Source organism: Centruroides vittatus, unplaced genomic scaffold (genome assembly GCF_030686945.1).
Source record: "Centruroides vittatus isolate TY-2023 unplaced genomic scaffold, ASM3068694v2 contig_506, whole genome shotgun sequence".
Lineage (NCBI taxonomy): Eukaryota > Metazoa > Arthropoda > Arachnida > Scorpiones > Buthidae > Centruroides > Centruroides vittatus.
Genome location: NW_027122293.1, coordinates 194,172 through 212,279, shown reverse-complemented (window position 1 = coordinate 212,279; position 18,108 = coordinate 194,172). Strand labels below are relative to the sequence as shown.

General features: G+C 30.4%; 1 protein-coding gene across 1 annotated transcript; it reads right to left on the bottom strand.

The window, feature by feature from the left end:
* Positions 1-3,878: 3,878 nt before the first annotated feature.
* LOC136978342 (patched domain-containing protein 3-like) lies at positions 3,879-17,590 on the bottom strand. Its single transcript, XM_067274047.1, has 6 exons — positions 17,457-17,590; positions 7,753-8,301; positions 6,168-6,610; positions 5,622-5,954; positions 5,118-5,544; positions 3,879-5,052 (listed from the first exon to the last, which is right to left on the bottom strand). Exons 2-6 carry the CDS (start codon positions 8,292-8,294, stop codon positions 4,047-4,049), a joined length of 2,751 nt encoding a protein of 916 aa, XP_067130148.1. The 5' UTR covers positions 8,295-8,301; positions 17,457-17,590; the 3' UTR covers positions 3,879-4,046.
* Positions 17,591-18,108: the final 518 nt, after the last annotated feature.

Genomic DNA, 18,108 nt, shown 5'->3' with positions numbered 1-18,108 from the left:
CTAAAAATACATAAATTATTTATTTTTGTCGTTTCCAGTATTTGTTTAAAACTTTTATGGAAACGTGATGTTCCGGACAGGTCTGACCCGTCACGAAAGACGCGAAAAAACGGTTAATTTAGAGAAAAATTTATTATATTAAAAAAACATAGGTAAAAGTCGTTTGTAGTCTGACACCCATTGTTTATATCAATCTGGCGAGGCAGAAACTATAAATCGCGGAAGGAAGTCTTCCTATGATCGGTGGAAGATCGAATTCATCTTCAATTTTGACTTTTCTCCCGTTCCAGGTAAGAGTCTCGTTACGTTTAGTAACCAGGGAAGCGTGAGTGAGGGAGAATGACCAATCAAATGGACGAAAGAAAGAACGGAGATTGATATAATCCCCGACAATCGAGGACACCTGGCACTCGGTCAACGTTCCGAATAACCGAAACGCCGTGTGTCAACGCGCAAAAAAAAAAAAAAAAAAAAAAAAAACAGTTTCTCGTCTATTGTGCCAATCTGAAACCCGTGCCACTTTGGACTTAGACCGTGTCCCCGACGCCAACAGAGGAAGTCTCCCCGTGCCCTACAGACTTGTTAACGCCACTGACTCGGGGCCACCTTCGATCGACCATCGAAGAACTACATCGACGCCCAGGATGCCGAACGGCCGATTGTCCTAAAGCAAACTATTTTGTACATAGTATATGTTTATTTTATGTTTCTTTTTTGTCGGTTTTTGTCAGGTACTGTACGTCTCTTCCGCCACCACGCACATACGAATGGACCCTAGGCCATCACTGACGCGCAGTTAACTGATTACCCCTGGAAGTCGGCTTCTTACAGAAACACAGCTTCCCTATCATCAAATGTCACGGCACGCCACTGAATTATATGAATAAATAAATACGTTTATGCGAAATAATTAGGCATATCGCGACTCATTGACCTTCGAAACACGGCGTGTCTTTGTATAATGTTGAGCATAATGGCGCCTCTAAATCTCACAGAGGCAATTACGATTACTTGAAATTTAAAGCTTTTACTAGTCTACGGGTTGAAAACGTTTGTTACAATTAATAAATAATTCTCGGTGAGATAAGGTGTTATCGTGAAAGTTAAAAACATGTAGCTGGGTATTAATTAAGCATAATTTAAAAGGCAAATAAATATTAATAGTCACGTTCTTAAATTCCCAGAAACTGAAACAAATAATGCATATTTAATGTTTTTATTATTTATTAAAGTGAAATATTTATTTAGTTATATCGTATGAATCGAGTTCGAACCGTAATCATCTAACCACAATTACACCCTGTACCAGTGTCGTCGTTCCTAGTACATTTGTACTTTTCGGGTACATTTTGCTTTTTAAAATGTACTAAAAATCTAAGTGTACTTTCTATGCTCTCGAAAGAGCATTAAAAGTACACTTAGATTTTTAGTACATTTTGAGTACATTATAATATTTTAGTACCATTTATGGTACAAAATAATATTTCACGCCTTAACGAGAAAATGCGAAAAAAAATTAGTTTAATGAAGTCTCACTAGTGTGACTAGTGTCACTGATTGCTAATTTGATTTACCCAATCACAACATACGCATGGTGTATGTCGGTCCACGTCAACAACAGACAGATAGTTGCACGTGCAAATGTCTTGACTCAGTGGTCTTCTTTCACATGTGTGTCAAACGTTTTAGTCGTCTGCACATTTTCGTGATCTTGACAAAATTTTTCACGCCACGTGGTCCAAACAATTTAACTCTGTCAAACAAAAATAATGGACAAGTAAGGAAATCAATGATTTTAAACTTTTGTCGTCAATAATATCAAAATATCCTATCCATTTGTAATTTATTATTTCGATCCGAAGGTGTCACGTGCCAGTCCAATTTTCGAATTTTCGGGACAAAGACACCATTGTGTTTTTTAAACCGTGACGAGGTCAACATATTCTTCAAATCTTCATTATAAGCAACGTCCTCTTCAGTTGGGGAACTGAGGAGCAACAAGCTTGGTTCATTCAAGGGTTTCCTTTTCAGACGTATCTTGGAGTAAGCCGGATGGCCGAGCGGTCAAGGTGGCAGCCTACCGCTCTGGGGGACCTGGGATCAAATCCGAACGGGTCGAATAATCCCCAGGAATTTTTCGGGGGGTGGTCCGTTCGGATATGTCGGGCCCCGTCCCTCACCACCCGGTCGCCCCATTGTGGTCCTGCCCGAACCCATAATCGGCCTTCTAATAAGAGGCCCTCTTAGTGCCCACAGGGCGGAAAGAGTTTAAAAAAAAAGTATCCTGGAGTTCTGCCCCATAAGAGCATAAATTAAAATAAAAAATGGTAAAATTACTATTAAAATAGCACGCATATTCGTCATTTATATCGATTAAAGTACTTCTAGAATTATTTACTTTTAAAAATATTGTTAGACAATACTAACATTGTATTATTGAAATCGTAACAATAAAATCATTTACGCATCTTCGTGTCTATTAATACTTTTTTAGGGGATTCATGTATACAGATATAACATAATCATTCGTGATACAGCGCATTTATATAATACTATATTTTATTTAATATTTATATAAAGGTATCCCTCGTATAACACAGTAATTAGGTTCCGAAAAAGTGCCGTGCTATAGGAACAAAGGACTAGTGGAAAACATAGGGTTACGTTTCAGAAATTAGCAAAAGTATACTATTATTTTTCGATATTAAGAAAGAAATGTAGTTTATTAAATCAATCAATAATTAATTGACAATTACAATTTAAAATATATGCTCACCACCTCAAATTAATAGTGTCTTGCTTTTGTAATCGTACTTTCCTGTTATCAACAGTCATGCCGGCCGTCTAACTGTTTTCGGGGGAAATTTTGAATTGAAATAACATCATTCTCAGTTTATATCGGAAGTTTACATATATTAAATCTGGGTCTCCTGCCTCTACGGTCTTCATTAATTTTGGAGGGAGGTTTGTTTATTAAAGGGATTAATGCTATTAAATTTTGGTAATTAAAGGTCGAGCGGTGGGGAGATAGAAATTCGTATGTATCTCCAGTAGGGTCAGACTTAATGACGAATTTATTCGTTATTAGCATTTAAAATATTTTATATAACCCATCCGTACCTACAAAATTAAGCTTTTTGCCATTTTATAATAGCTAACAATATAAATTGTTTTATAAATAAAATATGATAACAGCGTCACCTTAAGTTGCCGGGAAAGTTAAGCAACTCGTTGCTTGTGTTTTTTTTTTAATTATAACTGTAAATTAAACTGTACGAATTATTAGTAGTTTATGCTAATTAGAACTGAATAATTTTCCGCGATTTATCTCAAGTTTATAATCGTATTTACTCATAAAGCTAATTGTACTCGATTAATCGATTAGATGCAATTAATTTTTGTAATAATCAATGATTACAGCTAGAAAATTGTAGCTTTTATTACGGTTAGCTACCATATTCGTGTAGAGAGAGATGATTTGATCCCGATGTTGGAGGTAAAAGCTAGATTTTGGGACTGCTTCGAGTAAAAAGAAAATGACACGAAGGTGATATAAATGAAAAAATTCTTAAGTGTTGAAAGATCTGTTATTTATTTTATCGATTTGATTGATATTTTTATGGCTTTTGAGAGTAGTGAAGCCCCACATTTGTAACCGATCGGCATCATCCGATCTTTCTCAATCCATATTCGCTGCTGTCTATTAATTAAATACTATTCAGAATAGTAATTTTAACACGTTCATAATGTCTCGTCATTTCTTATTCGTTCTGTCCGTACATTTGAAAATTAAATTTATTCATTACTATATATTGTAAACACTGCGGATTTAAAAATAAAAATGTCGAAAGTTTATTATATTCTTTTCTCAAAAACAATTATTATTTTAAAACGTTTTAATTCATTTAAAATAGTTCTAATTATTTATTATATAACAACAACGGTGCTTTTTGTGTAAAAGTTCAAAATAAAGTTGCATTGTGCGAACAGGTAATTAAGATAAAATTGTCCTGACCCACAGACCTGACAATAATTGTCTGATTTAACTATACTTTGTCTGAATTATTCTGAAGACGTCTTTGTAATGATTCTTTACTTTCTCTAGTGTTATCTCCATTGTAACCAGATTCTTCATCACTATCACCTTCGGATTCGTTCTTATTTTGTTTTAGTCCCGACAATTCTTCTATTTCTTCTGTCTTTTGTTCATATTCTCTTTTCTTCTTAGCAGAAGCGACTCGGCGTTTTTTACTGTAGCAACTCTCACGAAAACTGAGCAACACAGGAAGCAACACCAATCCGTGCATTGCCGCGAAGAACATTACTAAAAACACTGTCTTTGAAAACACTACGAAAATATGCGAAGGAGCAAAACATAGGACGGCTACACCTATTATTGTAGATGCTGAACCTTGGAAAATAGGCATTCCAGCAGCGTAAAGTGCGCTACGCATTCGTTCGTTTCCTGTCTTTTCAGTGGACGTTATATAAGAATACGATATATGAGTCGAAAAATCCACCGAGAAACCAATACACATTATGAGATTTATCATCGATATTGGATTAAGTTTAACTCCCCAAGCTGACATGTATCCATAAACTCCTATTTCTATGGATATTATGGAGAAAGCAACACAAATGGCGCATGTTACGTTAGGAATGAATATGAGGAAAATTATCATCATAACGATTGCTGCAACGCAGATAGCTTGTAAACTAGTCTCTTTTACCATTAACATTGGCTCGAAAGTGATAAACCACATATTGTAAACTGTTACAGGAAACTTTGATTCATCGGCGATTCTACGCAATTCTAACAACATGGATTTTTCTTGATGAGCGGTTCTGACATTTTCACTCTGAATTAAGAACCTCGAAGCGATAATTTCTGTGTGATTTTCGTTAAAAATTATATCGTCTTTAAATCTTTCTGCTGGTTTAAACTTCAGAAACACAAATTCTAAAGCATCTATGAATTCTTGTTTGTCGGTCAGATCGAATCCCCTCAGCATGTATTGAGTTCTCGAGTCATTCACAAACTTCAAGTAATATCTATAAAAATATTTAGAAATAATAAGTTATTTAGAATTTTGTTTTAAATAAATTAAGAGATTTACCTAAGCCAAGATTCCGTTAAATTTGAATTAGCGATGTAAGGACTGTTTTCAAATTTCTGTGTGAGTTCTTCAATTTGTTTCTGTACATTCGGATTCGAATAATCTAACGTGATATTGATGACAACTTGTATTCTATGGGGATATTCCGTGAAATATCCATAATTTAAATCTGAAAATACGACAGCGTGGGAATCGTACGGATAAAGGTTCCTATAATCTAATCCCTCTTCTACCATTGTTGAAGTCCATAATCCAAAACCTAAGTAAACTGAAAATGCTATCAAAACAGCTATTTTAATAGGTATATAAGATAGAGCTGATCCTAATTTATATTTAAAAAAGTCCATCAAAAAGTTTGATTGCATTTCAGTAACGTCGTCGTCATCTCCCCCTGTACAAAACCACCTGAATAAACAGTTCTTCTTTTCTAGAAAAATAAATGGCATACACATTTAAATACCAATTTTTCAAAGCTATTAATTTAGAATCTAAAAAAGCACTTACCAGATTTATATTTGGATAAAACTGGCAAACAAGTAAGTGGATGAAGTTTCCGTTCTTCTCTGTAACCACTAAGAGCCATACAACCTCCAAAGAAAGTAATTTGATAAATATAGGTAAACAAAATGGCAACTGCGGTATAAAGACAGAAGATTCGTACGGCTCGGAATGGTGTTGTTAATCCAATTAGAAAAGACACGAAGTTGGTAACAGAAGTGATAGTAATGGAAACTGCTGCTTCGGAATATGATGCACCCATTCTGTCTTCTACGCTATCTTTGGGGTTCGATCTTCTCCACGCTGCCAACAACACAAATGTATCATCCATACCGATTCCTGTTAATTAGAAAAATAGAATTAATTAAATTAAATTACTTTTAACATTATAAAGTGATAACAATAAAAGTTTAAACATTAATTAGATAGTCTCGTTTTTAACTGGATCGTGAATATCAACACGTGGCTGTTCCAAACCGGTTTTAACTGTTATTAAAATTGCTTCAAACTTAAATGATATTGCATAATCTTTCGTTATTTATTTCGACTTACCCAACATTAAAAAAGGTACAGCTATATTGATGTCTATGTACTGAATACCACAATGCATGACGAAACCAAAAGCAGAGGCAACGGCCAGACCGGAAGACAGACATCCAGTTACTCCTAACCATGGCTTGCTACGGACGCAATCGGAAGATAGACAAGTACAAATGGCAAAAGTCAACATCAACACCACAGAAACACTGAGCAACGGTAGTGATAATTCGGTGATTCTGTTGATTTCGTTAGCCATCGATTCGGATGCAAACCAACTGATGGTCAGATTATCAAATTGTGCATGAGTTAATGTATGAAGAAAAGCTCTTTCCCATTCTAAACATATCCCTTCGTCGGAATACAGATAATAATATAATCGAACTGCTTTAGCGCTTAAAACTCGTCCTTCTTCGTCCGTAGTTACTCCTCCGAGACCTTTCGCATAAAAGTGAAAACTAAAAACAAAATATAAAATTCAATTCGTTAGAAATCTTAAATAAACAGAGCAACATTTACTCTACATTGGCACAAATCTTTATATTTTCTATTTATTAAATTTATGTTTTAAGCAGCTCTAAAATGTAAACTCAACAATGTATCTACGGTTAATGTTACCCTAGGTATACAAAATGGCGGCTCGTCTCCGAAGACAGGGAACAGTGGGGACGCACGTTCTAACCTAACCTAACCTATTGTAATTAATTACCATAATTATTAGCAACCAAATTATTAGAATAGGTTAGAACGTGCGTCCCACTGTTCCCTGTCTTCGGAGACGAGCCGCCATTTTGTATACCTAGGGTAACATTAACCGTATCTACAGAGTCATTAGGCAACAGCCCAGGACCTCAGGATTTTAGGTCTTTTATCAGATTTTAGGCTACTTATATCCTACTTAAGTAATGTCGAATTGTTTATTCGAATCTGTTTAGAATACGCGATTACTAGTTTATGATTAAAGGAAATGCTTGAGTTGTGTAGATTATGTTTAATCAAAATTAATCTTTAAAAAATCGAAATATATTTTCCTTTAAAGAATAAACGTTTCAATTGATGATAAAAAACTGCAAGGTCTTGCATTCAGTTATAAGCCTAATTCAATTGTTGACGAATTAAGTATACTTGCAAACAATTTAATTCTATTGTACATTATTATTATATTTAAAATGAATGAAAATTGAGGTTATTCACGAAAAAGTGAAATTCTGGTCCCAAGAACAATAAAATATAAAGTATAATTGTAAGGAAAGTTATGTTTATTCCATAATAGCATCTTTTTGTTTTGTATTTTTTTAATATTTTAAACAATACCTCGCCTTTCGTAATTTTTAATATACTATTAAGATTAATAAATCATTTTTAAATATGACAGCAGCCGAAACACATAAAAATATTGTATTTATTTCCGGTACATTTAAGAAGAGAAGATGTATTTCGGGGTTAAAATTTACTAAGACGAAGTTATAAATCATATCCATAACTTATATTTTTCAAAAATAAAAACTGATGATCGTTATGATCGATTTTTTAATCTAATTTTGAAAAGATTTATTTTAAACAAAATCGAGTGTTTCTTAACTTAGATTTTTGATCTCACCTGTAAGTTTTAGGATCTAAGTCGATAGGATATTTGATGAATTGTTTCTTCTCTCTTATGGCAGTTAGATTTTTTTCCAAATTCAGGATTTCGTTTTTAAAACAGACTCCTTTCCTTCGAGCGCACACGCTGGAGTAATTAGCTGATGTCTTCCCGTCGTTGACCGTAATCGATCTGATCAATCGATCGAGTTCGATTAAATCGGCGAAGATATGTTCTCTGAGCACTGATCCTTCATCTTTTGAGGTAATCAACACGGTACCGAAACCATTTAATCGAGTAAGACGACCAAAATCGAAATTGACGGAGAAATTCATTGGAAATAATTCATCGATTGCCGCTCGATCCGATTTCGCTCGTCCGTGCGATGGAACAAAAAGACTTGTGATGTCCTTTTCTGTAGTCATTCTGAAGACACCCGTCATGAAGATTCCGCTGATTAGGACTGGAGTCAACATAAACAGTATCGGGTGTCTAGCAGTGCATTTTCCTAAATGTTGGAAGATCCTACTCAGTGAAGTTTGGACGCAGTTGTACTTCATGATTTGGCTGTAAATATTTATAATAAAATTATAAAATATACAAAAAATTTATTTATGTATTCATTATTTTCTCTTATTACTGGACTAACTATAGAAAATTATTATTGTATTTTTAAAGGTATAATATGTAATAATAGATAATTATTCAAATTATTACGGCAATATCCTATAACGTGAAGCTATAGAAACGAGAATAAAGGAGATCTTAACAGATGATAAATACACAGATACACTGTACGGTATATACAAATAAATTAAAAAATAAATAGATGAAATAATAGTACAGTATATAATTCACAACGTTGTTATTGATTGATCTGAAGGGTGCATTGTGAAATTTTATGAAATCCTGGTCAAGCCTATCATGAATTGGGCAAGGACAACAGGACAGCTCGGTATGTCGCTTCCAATCCCTTATTATGGGCCTAGTCGAATCCATATTGGTCTTTTAGCGCTCACAGTGCGAAAATAGTAATAAAAAAGGTTGTAATGCTTTAATAGTTAGACCTAAAGCGTTATTTTTGATGTTATTTTACTTGTGGATTAATTTTTTGGGTGTCAAGTTCCTCACATCGCGGGACAAATTTGATTGCATTAGGAGGAAATGTCCGATCGGAATCCAATTCGAACATAATTACAGATTAATAAATTAATTAATTAACATAAAAATAATATTTATTCGGTTTTTTTTTATCGATTTAATATTATTTCCGGAAAAGCAAGTGTTCTACAATCACATTTGACCCGTTTCTCATTTTTTAAAATGTCAGTTCTGCATTGATGATTCAAATTTATGATAAATAGTAAAGAACATTACATTATATATCGAATATAATCTATTTCTTTATTTATTTTACATAGAATAAAACTCAAACTTCTTCCCGAAATAATATTTTATCTGAAAAAATGAATCTTATCTTTAGATTCCGGAAGCGATCAATTTTAAAGTCGAAATTATCGGTTCCAGTATAATATATGGCTATAAATTACTGTAATTACAAGCGTAAACGGAAATTCACGTAAAATAACAAACCCCGCCATTAATTATTAAGTTAATCATTTCCTATACATCTTGGTTAGGTTAGGTAAGATTGGGGACTGCAGCCAACGCAAATACAACGGTTATCACCTCGCCGTGACATGCACCCATTTCACTGTTATCTGCATACCAATGTGATGCCTCACACCAATTTGAGTGGAGCGACATGGTGTTAAATTTACAGCATGACAAATCACAATTCCTTCAGCACATTTTATGGACCGACGAGGCATTGTTTTTCCGAAATGGAAATGTTTAGCCGTCAGTGTGCATTGTTGAGCAAAGGGTACTCTACGGTGCGACACAAGTCCATTCTACCCTAAAAGTTTGCTGCGAAATTTGGATTGAGCAGTTTCTTGGTCCCGTATTCATTGACGAAACCCTGAATAATGATTAATATCTGAACATCCTGAATGTCTTGGTGACTCATTGGCGCAACTACATCAAGTTTGGTACCGGTAAGATGGCGCGCTAGCTCATTTTCGAATAGACGTGTGGGTCAGTGGCTGGCAGTGCGGTTTGACAACCTCCGGATAGAATAACACTGCCCTGTTCCGTGGACATCACGTTCCTCTGACTCGACCATTCTGATTTTATTCTGTGGAGTCACCTGAAAGCATTCTCCAATGTTATCTTTATCCTTTACAATCAGAGGTTATTTGCATGGTATGATAAATAGTCTTAAATTGATTCCTTTCGGTTATTTTAGCGCTGGAACAAGTATCAACACACGCATACACCCGTGCAATGCTGAATAATCATTTCTACCCCTGAATAAATAATAATAAAACTAATATATCGCTTGGATCACCCTAGATAATTCAATAAGTGATAATGCATCAATAACATTATTACTTTTTCTTAATATATACTTATAAAATCGATTATTTATTAATCATTTTCGAATGATCGATCGTATAATCGAAAGTGATAAATGGAAATTTCGAAAGCAGTGGAAGATTATAAAACGATTCTTTGATATTGGAGAGGTTTAAAATGCAATAAAATAAATGAATGGATTTCTTATTTTATTTCCAAAATAATAAATTATATTATAAAAATATTTTCCTTTATATAAAATACTAAGTGACTAAAGACTTATATAAGAATTTATTTGTTTTTTTTTAAATTTAATAACACATCTTATCAGTTTTTAAGATTTATCCTGATTTATTGAAGCTCATTATCTAAAAGTAGGTTGTCCAATTATAAGCATTGTTTAAAATTATATTTAAATCTATTGCTCGAAATTCATATTTATGCATTTTTCTACGGAAAAATTAATTTGTTACACGCAATTAAATCCATTTTATTAATTCGTTTTAAACGTGGAAGAATTCATATTTGAGTATATAATTATAATCGAATTTATCTTTTTTTTATTATATTTATTTTAAATTTTCCTTAAAATTTTGTTCGTGATTTTAATCAATAATTTAATTCATTTTGCAGTTTAAAAGTACATTCAATAACCTTAACATAAGTATATCAATATTTTGTATGCTTAGATGATATTTAGGATTATTTTATCTAAAGTTTAAAGTATTAATAAAATAATCTAATAGTATATAAGCCTACTACTTAATCTTTATTTAAAGTTAATAATTTTATTGGAGGAAAAATTCTGTATTCTTTTCTGGTATCTTTAGATATTGCAATCACTTTAATTACATATATTTATTTCTTAATACACGTTATAAGGGAACATCTATAATCTATCAAAACCTGTAATTTATATTAATTTATATAAATAATTTGCTAATAAAGAAATTAATATAAACGCTAGTATAAGACACTAACTATATACCGTATGTGTTTGTTTGTGTGTACATTGTGCAGGTGTGTGCAGATGTAAATGTATGTGTGTGTTACAATAGCACGATAATATATTTAATGTTCATCTAAGCTACTAAAATACACTTAAAATTAGTTACGGTGATTGTTAATTAACTGATAAATCTTAACCTTCTACACTTTTTCATTGTTTCAACCTGTTATTTTTAATGCCAGAGTAAATAAAACCAAAATTTTTACTGATTGTACTAATAGTCACCTACCTTTGCTTAATGTTATCATTCGGTTATTGTTATCACTGTAGGTAATTCCCAAAATGATCACAATAAAAAGCGAATTGTACTGCTTATATATTTAACTCTAGAAACTGTATTAGAGATGAGAGAGTATTCGAATATCTTTTATAAGGTTAAATTTTTGGAATGTGGAAATATTTCCGCATAAACATTTGTTATAAATTTATAAATTTGGCATGATTTTTTGGATCGTGTATCCACTTAAATCGATTTATTTACCAAATTTAAAAAGTAAAATTTTATTTATATTATATTTCTTTTGGAAAAATGCCCAACTTCCTAGTTTTTTGTTACCAAAAAAAACATAGGAAGTTGGGCAAAGAAACACTAGCGTTATAGTAAAACCTATTAGTTTAGACTTCAAAATAATAAAATAATCTCTCATTTTTTTCATATTTGTAATATATATATATAAAAAATTTAATAAGAATAGACTTTATTTTACATTAGTATTAGTATATAATTTACCTAAATTTAGGGCATGTAAGGCGATCTGTATGTTGGAAACGAACAGTTAATGATCTAGTTGTTGACAAAAAACAGCGAGTGTAATCTGCCTTATTAGATATATTAAAATAATTTATTAGTTAAGCTACACTTGACCCATATAAAAGTAATTAATTTGGTTGTTTTCTCCTAGAAAAGATAGTTAATTCGTGAAGAAAATTCATAGTTTATATACTTTTAAAGGAGTCTTACGGACTTGCAAAAGCCTCGTAAAATTATTATTCTTTTTTTTTAAAAAAAGCCTAATAAAAAGCAAATGTTTAAAAATTGTTTTTATAACTTTAATAAAAATTGAATTTTTATAGAAAATTTTGATTTTTCAAATTATAACTCGTCACTTTAACTTGTCAGGATAAAAACTTGCTCGTCTTATTTTTTACGTAATTTGATAAAAAAAAAAATTTCAAATACCATTATTTATTAAAGGCAGAGTCAATTTCATAATACACCTTACTTTTTTATATATTTAATTATGTTATAAAGTCATAAAATAGCATCCTCATTTTCCTTCTGTACAATTTTTATTTTTATATAGAAATATATTTAAAGAATGTACATTTTAATCTATTTTTGGAGTGTGTTTTTGAGAAATTAATAAAAAGTATCCTAATAAAATTCTCCTACAGAATATAAATTAGTTTGTCGTATCTATCGGCCTACTGCATGCTATAACAATTAGATCAATTGAGTATAGTTGCTTATGAATATTTATATAATATTTTATATTAAGGAACGTATAATTTTTCTTCTTAAAAAAATCATTTCTAATTTTAAACTGTTCTAAAATTATAAATTTCTAAATTCTTTTTTATTAACGGAGCGAAAAGGATCGAGGTCAAAGTTGTAGACTAACTGCTTTTTTTTTTTTTTCATATAAAATTGCTCTTTGGTTTAGATAATTTATATGAGTTTTACTAATATAAATGCCTATTAATTAGATGATTAATATTATTTTATTTATATAAACTTATTTTAAAATTAATAAATTAATTTAATTTGTAATCAGTATGGATAAACAGACTCGATACTGGGGTTTAAAAAATTTAAAATAAATGATACTGTATCCTAAAACTTTTTTAAACCGTTAGTAAAACTTATGTATTTTATCTTTAAAGTGTTTTGTTTTTCAGGAAAATAATATAAAAATTAATTTTTAATTGATTTTTCTTTTAAATTCATTTCACAAACGAGGTTGAGAAATGAAATGAAGGTTCGAATCGATTAAAAATGTTACCTTCCTTCTTCTTCGGAATAATCAAAAATACAGGAATTAAACAAAAATACAGGAATCACACAAAAATACAGGAATTAAACAAAAATACAGGAATCACACAAAAATACAGGAATTAAACAAAAATACAGGAATCACACAAAAATACAGGAATTAAACAAAAATACAGGAATCACACAAAAATACAGGAATTAAACAAAAATACAGGAATCACACAAAAATACAGGAATTAAACAAAAATACAGGAATCACACAAAAATACAGGAATTAAACAAAAATACAGGAATCACACAAAAATACAGGAATTAAACAAAAATACAGGAATCACACAAAAATACAGGAATTAAACAAAAATACAGGAATCACACAAAAATACAGGAATTAAACAAAAATACAGGAATCACACAAAAATACAGGAATTAAACAAAAATACAGGAATCACACAAAAATACAGGAATTAAACAAAAATACAGGAATCACACAAAAATACAGGAATTAAACAAAAATACAGGAATCACACAAAAATACAGGAATTAAACAAAAATACAGGAATCACACAAAAATACAGGAATTAAACAAAAATACAGGAATCACACAAAAATACAGGAATTAAACAAAAATACAGGAATCACACAAAAATACAGGAATTAAACAAAAATACAGGAATCACACAAAAATACAGGAATTAAACAAAAATACAGGAATCACACAAAAATACAGGAATTAAACAAAAATACAGGAATCACACAAAAATACAGGAATTAAACAAAAATACAGGAATCACACAAAAATACAGGAATTAAACAAAAATACAGGAATCACACAAAAATACAGGAATTAAACAAAAATACAGGAATCACACAAAAATACAGGAATTAAACAAAAATACAGGAATCACACAAAAATACAGGAATTAAACAAAAATACAGGAATCACACAAAAATACAGGAATTAAACAAAAATACAGGAATCACACAAAAATACAGGAATTAAACAAAAATACAGGAATCACACAAAAATACAGGAATTAAACAAAAATACAGGAATCACACAAAAATACAGGAATTAAACAAAAATACAGAAATCACACAAAAATACAGGAATTAAACAAAAATACAGGAATCACACAAAAATACAGGAATTAAACAAAAATACAGGAATCACACAAAAATACAGGAATTAAACAAAAATACAGGAATCACACAAAAATACAGGAATTAAACAAAAATACAGGAATCACACAAAAATACAGGAATTAAACAAAAATACAGGAATCACACAAAAATACAGGAATTAAACAAAAATACAGGAATCACACAAAAATACAGGAATTAAACAAAAATACAGGAATCACACAAAAATACAGGAATTAAACAAAAATACAGGAATCACACAAAAATACAGGAATTAAACAAAAATACAGGAATCACACAAAAATACAGGAATTAAACAAAATACAGGAATCACACAAAAATACAGGAATTAACAAAAATACAGGAATCACACAAAAATACAGGAATTAAACAAAAATACAGGAATCACACAAAAATACAGGAATACACAAAAATACAGGAATTAACAAAAATACAGGAATCACACAAAAATACAGGAATTAAACAAAAATACAGGAATCACACAAAAATACAGGAATTAAAGATTTTAAGGATTAAAGGAAAATTTTATTATTTATCATAAAAAACTTTATATCACTTTTGTATCGTGGTTTTCTTTTCATATAATCTCATGGAAATCCTTTATATTTGAGGCTCGAATCAAATGGCTTTTTTCTGGCCTCTCTGTTTCCGATCTTGACCATAATACACTTTTATTTTGGAGTTTTATTTGGGATAATTTAGCATTGGGGTCGATTGTAATGTTCAAAGTTCGGTAAATTTTGCGCTTTCTACAAGGATGCTAATAATGATTAAATAATAGTATTAAAAATAAAAGATAGCTTATTTATTAATAGGAGTGACAGTAAATGATGTTTATTTATTTATTTATACAGACAATAATAGCATTTTCAGCTTAATCACAAGTCTTTGAAATTTCCTTGTTGTAATGTTATGATTCTGAATCATATTTTAAAGTAGAGAAATTACGGCATTTAATAATTTATTAAATTAAGTTTATAATCAAGTTACGATTATTTTTTAACCTTTAAACTACTTGTGATTGCAACAGAAATAATTACTTTAAAATGAGTACAGTTAACTGCTTCACTGCTTTACTTTATTAATGTAATGCAAAGAAGTCTACTTTAGAAAAATATAATGTAAAATTATTATTGAAAATAGGAAATAAAAAAGTGTTTTGACTATTTGAAAATTAATTTACATATGTAATTTTACTTCCGTTTTTCTCTTAAATGTTCACCCTTTATAAGTATACGTGTAAATCGACAATAGAAAATAGATATTTCTAGGAAAACGTAACTATTTTTAATATATATATTTCATTTTTATACTACACATAAATGGTACTTAAAAACATTCCACATAGTAACGCATCAACGATAATGAATCTAGATTTTCTATTTTTTTAATGTAATTTTTATCTACTATAAACAATTTATGCTACTGGTAGAACCTACTTTTAATAGTAACTTAAAATAAAACGGTGTCGGGATTTATTTTAAGTTTTGTTAATAATCTTAACGACTTATTGTTTATTCTGACACATTTTTATCGATATTTTATTTAAAAATAACAGTACGGTGCCTAAGTTAACAGATTCTTGAGACTTATCTTCAGCAGACGACACTAAATTCGTACGTTCTACTTGGAAAGAATTCAATTTTATTTAGATCGTAATTATTATAATCTTAATTGATTTCTATTATCCTATTAATTAACATTATATCCTAATTTTAATATTAATTATTTAAGGCAAATTAAGAGCCTATTGATAAGAAATTCGTGTAGTAAAGTCTTTGACCCGATTGTCAAAGAAGGTAGACTGGAAAAAAAACAACAATTTTTAAAATAATATTTTCGTGAGGATTTATATCACTCGTTTTAAAATATAATACAAAAACATTTGAATAAATTAGCATATAATTATATTTATTTTCTGGCATATGTATATATATAAACACGTTAAAAAAATAATTATAAATTCAGTTGCATGCGGCTTATTAAAACAGATAAATTTTTATATTATAAAAATAATAAATTAATAAAGTAAACAGTTCTTAGTAAATATTAATTTTATTGTCGATAAAGTGTTTAATAGAAATGTACTGTACAGCACTTTCTTCTAGAATCGATAATTTCTATTGTACTTTTGCTATTTTTCTAATGTTTTATATCATAAATCCCATTTAAAAGCAACTAAACCAAGATATTTCTGTGTCAGAATGACAAGAAATTTTATAAATCCGTCGTCATTGGATAACTTCAAGACGTAACACCAATTTATTAACAGTTATAGTCGTAGAACCACTTAATGTTACGTTACGTTTTACATTAAAAAATTGTTTTTTTTTTCCTCCTAGAAAAATCGTAACACGGATATTATCTATAAACTCGATCGATAAATCTATAATAATTTAATCAATAAGGACATACTTAACGAGAAATTTACGCTCAAATAACGACTCATGTCAAAAATCAAACGTCCCATGCGTTATTGTTATTACAGAGAATAAACAATTTTTTTTTTCTGTATATAGAACAAAAATTCAATACAAACAAACACAAAAGAAGACACACGAAAGAAACCGGAAGGAAACGAACTATAAATGTTAACCTATTTTATATTTATAACCTTATTTTATATAGTATATTCGTATGAAAGAGTTTAATTGTTACGAACTAAGCTTACTATAAAGGTGTAAACTTAAGGACACAACTTCGATAATTTTAACAAAAATAAAGAGGAAAAAAAAATAAATAAAATAACTATAAAAAGCAGAAGACATAAATATAAAATTACATTTATATTTTTTTCGATTATTTAATTATATGTAACGACTAATTATAAATCCTTCTCGCATATTGAAAAAATAATTGATGTTTGCTATGGAAACTATTCTAGTATTTACGTAGAAAATAATGCACATTATTCTAGTTATATAGCAATAAACATCCCGAAATAAATTAAGTTTTACATGCTATAAATCCATTTTCTGACAAGCACAGTTTAGACCCTATTTCTAGATAAAAACTCTTATTTATAACGAATTAATATACATATTAATACACGTAAGCACTCTTTTTTTTACGTTAAAATTTTGAGGCGAAAACACTAAAAATGAATTAAAAACAAAGGAGAATGCTGGCAAGTATACTCACCTGTACAGCCTTTCCGTCTGCTCCGTACGAGATAACTCCCGATTTGACCTTGCTAAGAATTGATGGAAACTATACGCTCTGTGACGTAGAACTAAGCAGCACTAGCGCAGGCGCAATTCCAATACGTAACGACGCACCGTTACCGCAACAAAATGATGAATTCGTTTCCATTACTTTTCCAATATATTAGATACAATTAATGCATATTAAACAAAAGCAAATGAAGTAATTCCGCTTGTTTCCGGTCGATAACACCCGGTCGTTCATCTTAAACATACGTAACTCTCCCCCTCGAATAGAGCTAGTGATGCTATCGATTTAAATATTGTATACGTTGGAGATAAGTACGGGGTTAAACTTTATATTCGATGGTATATTTCTCTCCTTTTCGGTGGTAGGATACCTTAGGTCATTGACCGGAGATCGGTCAGCCGATGACATCACGCTTCGTTTCTTCCAATTAAGCCATGCCACCTGTTCTTGCCGTATGACAGGTATATTCGATGTCCAATTCTTTTCAGACTTCATTGTCACGTGTCACCGAAAATATCTAATAAACTGGTTCATATATTTATATAAAACTGTCTTCATAGTAGAACAATATAAATATCGTTCTAATTTACTCAACACACACCGTGTGAGGTGTTATAAC